This window comes from Nematolebias whitei, chromosome 3, assembly GCF_014905685.2.
Source record: "Nematolebias whitei isolate Nwh7 chromosome 3, NemWhi1, whole genome shotgun sequence".
NCBI lineage: Eukaryota > Metazoa > Chordata > Actinopteri > Cyprinodontiformes > Rivulidae > Nematolebias > Nematolebias whitei.
The window spans coordinates 24,956,465-24,961,916 of record NC_056500.1 but is presented as its reverse complement, the minus strand read 5'-3'; the positions used below and the strand labels follow the sequence as shown (position 1 = coordinate 24,961,916).

Sequence of the window (5,452 nt, the reverse complement as noted above, 5' to 3'; positions counted from 1 at the left end):
TTCAAACCTCTCCTGTTTACCACTCAAACGTCCGCTCATTTATCTGTAATACTACAGACGTCCTGATCCTCTGCGTATTTTCCTCAGCCTGTTGTGTTCCTGTTTGTTTCATGATCTGTGTAAGTTTTGCAGCCACATCAGCTTTTTTATTTTAATTTGTTTAATAAATTATGCTTATTTACAGTACTTCCTGCTCTCCGTGTCTGCCTGCACTTGGGTCAAAACCACAGAGGATCGCAAAAATGACTTAGAAGGTTTTTACACTGAGAATACTGTAAGAAAATAAATAAATAAATACATACATTAATAAACTGTAGTATAAAATATATTAAACACTTCAATTATATACACATGTGGGAAAAATGTACCATAATAAAGATATTTCCATAGATGGGTGGTTGGATAGATAGATAGATTTTTTCTCATGAGGATTTGTTTGAGTTCAGTTCAGGGCAGAGAGTGTAAATACAAATCAGTCTTGTCTGTTTGATAATCCCTTTACCTTTTAGGAAGGCTTTTCACAAAAAAGTTCTATCAATACTAAGCTTAGAAATACAGTATTGATGCTTTTCACGTTTCCTTTGTTCCACGGCTCCCATCAGCCGAAATGCACACATAATATAAGGAGGCTACACGTTGGTCTCAAGGCCATTCATGTCAATAGTGCAGTGTTCTTTCCCTTTCTTCAGATGTCTTGGGGGAATCGGAGGTTTCCTCCTGTCTGGAACCTGCCGAATGCCCTCCTCCAGCCGCATAAGTCGGGTTACATCGGATGGGATGAGCTTGTTTTTGATTCCTGAGGAAGGAGGTCGATAGTTGCCATTCTTGTTGTGGCAGTTCATGATTGGTGGAGCATTCACTGGCATCTTGGTCTCACATATTAGAGGAACCTGTGGGCCAACATATTTGGAGATAAATGACAACATATAGGACAATAAGATTTTGTTTTATTTGATTCAAGCAAAAACTATACAATCAATCTATCAGTAAATAAATAAATAAAAACATATGATTAATGAAGATAAATGGGGAAAAATCTAACTGTAATGAATGATAAGATATATATGCAACTAAAAACTGGTGCGAGCATAAGAAGTCAAAGATTCGAAGGTCCATCTATCTATCTGTCCGTCTGTCCGTCCGTCCGTCCGTCCGTCCAGCCACCCACCCATCCATCCATCCATCAATCCATCCATCCATCCATCCATCCATCCATCCATCCATTTTCTTCCGCTTATCCGGGGTTGGGTCGTGGGATTAGCAGCTTAAGTAGGGAGGCCCAGACTTCCCTCTCCCCAGCCACATGGTCCAGCTCCTCTGGGGGAATCCCGAGGCGTTCTCAGGCCAGCCGAGAAACATAGTCCCTCCAGCATGTCCTGGGTCTTCCTCTGGGTCTCCTCCCGGTGGGACGTGTCTGGAACACCTCACCAGGGAGGCGTCCAGGAGGCATCCTAACCAGATGCCCAAGCCACCTCAACTGGCTCCTCTTGACGTGGAGAAGCAGCAGCTCTACTCTGAGTCTCTCCCAGATGATCGAGCTTCTCACCCTATCTCTAAGGGAGAGTCCAAAAACACAGCGGAGAAAACTAATTTTGGCCGCTTGTATCCGAGATCTCGTTCTTTTGCTCAAAACCCAAAGCTCATGACCATAGATGAGGGTAAGAACGAGATTGATCGGTAAATTGAGAGCTTCGCCTTTTGACTCAGCTCTCTCTTCACCACAACAGACCTGTACAGCGCCGGCTTCACTGCAAACGCTGCACCTATCCGCCTATCGATCTCACGCTCTGTTTTTCCCTCATTCGTGAACAAGACCCCAAGGTACTTGAACTCCTCCACTTGGGGCAGGACCTCCTCCCTGACCCGGAGAGGGCACTCTACCCTTTTCTGGCTCAAGACCATGGCCTTGGATTTGGAGGAACTGATCTTCATTCTGGCTGTGTCGCACTTGGCTGCGAACCACTCCAGTGAAAGCTGTAGATCACGATCTGATGAAGCCAACAGGATCACATCATCTGCAAAAAGCAGAGACGCGATTCTAAGGCCACCAAAATGGATCCCCTCAACACCTTGGCTGCGCCTAAAAATTCTGTTCATAAAATATCCTGATGCATGCTCAAAGACTGGTTCATCCCAAAGATCCAGTCCCCCGGCACAGAGTAATACTGAGTATGCTGTTCAGTGTCAGGAGGGCTGTGATAAGTCACATTGGGGAAACTAAACAGCCACTGGCCAAAAGGATGGCCCAACACAGAAGAGCAACAACACCAGGCCAGGACTCTGCAGTCTACACTCATCTCCAGGCCAGCGGTCACTCTTTCAGGGATGAAGATGTTCACATCCTTGAGAGTATATATATATATATATATATATATATATATATATATATATCCATCCATTATCTTTACCCACTTCTTCCATTTTGGGTCATGGGGGTCGCCGGTGCCCATGTCCAGCAATCACTGTGCGAGGGGCGGGGTACATCCTGGATGGGTCGCAAGTCCATTACAGGGACACATAGAGACAAACGACCCTTCACTCTCTCACTCACACCTAGGGACAATTTAGCATTGCCAATCAGAGAAAGGAACGATGGTTTGAGAGAGGAGTAAAGGAGGCCATCTTTGTGAAAAGAAATCGTCCATCATTAAACAGGGGTGGAGGCCTTTGTGTTCAACTGTCCCCCTCTTACAATGCTGTTATTGCTAGTATCACTCAGCCCTCTGTGAATAGTAAACAGCCATCAGTGTGCTTATGATCCATCGTTAGGCTGATGGTCCTTCTTGATCGTGTGAGCAGCTGGTTTTGGTTGTTAGCAGCACAACTGGTTGATCCACTCTGAGAAGGTGCTATCTATAAGACTGAGCTGAATACAGCATCTCAGACTGAGGAAGTCTTTCGAATGAAAGACAAAACGTTTCTACATTTTTTTGTTGTTTTGCTTTGTTTTGTTTTTTTGAATGTCCAGAGGACCAGATTTAACTTTTTTAGATCTGTCCATAAAAGTTATGAACAGAATCGGTGACAAAGGGCAACCTTGGCGGAGTCCAACTCTTACCGGGAATGAGCCCGACTTACTGCCTGCAATGCGGACCAGGCTCTGACACCGGTCATACAGGGACCTAACAGTCCATATCAAAGGGCCTGATACCCCATACCCCCAGAGTACCCCCCACAGGGTTCCCCGAGGGACGCGGTCGAATGCCTTCTCCAAGTCCACAAAGCACATGTAGACCGATTGGGCAAACTCCCACGCATCCTCCAGGGAGGGTGTAGAGCTGGCCCAGTGTTCCACGGCCAGGATGAAAACCGCACTGCTCCTCCTGAATCCGAGATTCAACTATCCAACGGACCCTCCTTTCCAGAACCCCCAAATAGACCTTACCAGGGAGGCTTAAGAGCGTGATCCCCCTGTTGTTGGAACACACTCTACGGTCCCCCATTTTGAATAGGGGGACACCACCCTGGTCTGCCAATCCAGCGGAACGTCCCCCAATGTCCATGCAATATTGCAGAGTCGCGTAAGCCAACACAACCCTACAACATCCAGAGCCTTAAGGAACTCTGGGTGAATCTCATCCACCCCTGGGGCCCTGCCACCGAGGAGCTTTTTAACCACCTCGGTGACCTCAGCACCAGAGATTGGAGGGCCTGACCCAGAGTCCACAGGCTCTGCTTCCTCAGTTAAAGATATGCCGGTGGGATTGAGGAGGTCTTCAAAGTATTCCGCCCACCGACCCATGACATCCCGAGTTGAGATCAGCAGCACACCACCCTCACTATAAACAGTGTTGGTGGTGTACTGTTTTCCCCCCAGAGACGCCGGATGGTGGACCAGAATTGCCTCGAAGCCATGCGGAAGTCATTCTCCATGGCCTCTCCGAACTCCTCCCATGCCCGAGTTTTTGCCTCAGCGACCACCCGAGTCGCATGTTGCTTGGACTGCCAGTACCCATCAGCTGCTTCCGGGGTCCCGCAGGCCAAAAAGGCCCGATAGGACTCCTTCTTCAGCCTGACAGCATCCCTCACTGCCGGTGTCCACCACCGGGTTCGAGGGTTGCCGCCCTGTAACAAGCACGACAACCTTGCGGCTGCAGCTCCGGTAAGCCGCCTCGACAATAGAGGCACGGAACATTGCCCACTCGGACTCAATGTCCCCTACCTCCCCTGGAACATGTTTGAAGTTCTCCCGGAGGTGGGAATTAAAGCTCTGTCTCACAGGAGACTCTGCCAGATGTTCCTAGCAAACACTCACAGTACGTTTGGGCCTGCCAGGTCCTCCCCCACCATCGGAGCCAACTCACCACCAGGTAGTGATCAGTGGACAGCTCCGCCCCTCTCTTCACCTGAGTGTCCAAGACATGTGGCCGCAGATCAGATGAAACGACGACAAAGTCAATCATTGAATTGCGGCCTAGGGTGTCCTGGTGCCAAGAGCACATATGGACAACCTTATGCTTGAACATGGTGTTTGTTATGGACAATCCATGACGAACACAGAAGTCCAACAACAGAACACCACTCGGGTTCAGATCAGGGGGGCCGTTCCTCCCAACCACACCCCTCCAGGTCTCACTGTCATTGCCCACGTGAGCACTGAAGTCCCCCAGCAGAACAAGGGAGTCCCCAGGAGGTGCACTTTCCAGTACCCCCTCCAAGGACTACAAAAAGGGTGGATAATCTGAGCTGCCGTTTGGTGCATAAGCACAAACGACAATCAGAACCCATCCCCCAACACGTAGGCAGAGGGAGGCTACCCTCTCATTCACTGGGGTGAACCCCAACACACAGGCACCAAGATGGGGGGCAACAAGTATGCCCACTCCTGCTTGGCGCCTCTCACCAGGGGCAACTCCAGAGTGGAAGAGTGTCCAACCCCTCTCAAGGAAACTGGTTCCAGAGCCAGAGCCATGCGTAGAGGTGAGTCTGACTATTTCTAGCCAGAACCTCTCAACCTCACACATCAGCTCAGGCTCCTTCTCCACCATTGAGGTGACATTCCACATCCCAATAGCCAGCTTCTGTAGCCAAGGATCAGACCTCCAAGGTCCCCGCCCTTAGCCACCACCCATCCCACATTGCACCTGACCCCTTTGGCCCCTCCCACAGGGGGTGAGCCCATGGGAAGCGGGACCCACGTCTCCTCTTCGGGCTGTGCCCGACCCAGCTCCATGGGTAAAAGCCCAGGCACTCGCCCGCTTGCTCCACCTCCAGGCCTGGCTCCAGAGTGGGGCTCCGGTGACCCACGTCTGGGCGAGGGAACATCAAGTCCATTTATTTTTCTCATCATAAGGGTTTTTGGGCTGCACTTTGTCTGGTCCCTCACCTAGGACCTGTCTGCCTTGGGTGACCCTACTAGGGGTGTGAAACCCCTGACAGCATAGCTCCTAGGGTCATTGGGACACTCAAACCCCTCCACCACGGTAAGGTGGCAGCCCAGGGAGGGGTATAT

At 49.9% G+C, this 5,452-nt stretch overlaps 1 protein-coding gene across 2 annotated transcripts in view; it reads right to left on the bottom strand.

Annotated features, from left to right (window-relative positions):
- Positions 1–580: 580 nt before the first annotated feature.
- Positions 581–5,452, bottom strand: part of slc1a7b (solute carrier family 1 member 7b) — a 39,341-nt gene continuing 34,469 nt past the window's right edge. The window contains exons 10-11 of one of the 2 annotated variants that reach the window (XM_037674728.1): positions 5,412–5,413; positions 581–890 (exon numbers count right to left, since the gene is read on the bottom strand). In XM_037674728.1, coding sequence (XP_037530656.1) covers positions 630–890; positions 5,412–5,413 — 263 coding nt within the window. In that variant the 3' untranslated portion in view covers positions 581–629. The remainder of the gene's footprint in view (positions 891–5,411; positions 5,414–5,452) is intronic. The other variant, XM_037674727.1, reaches the window with a different exon arrangement.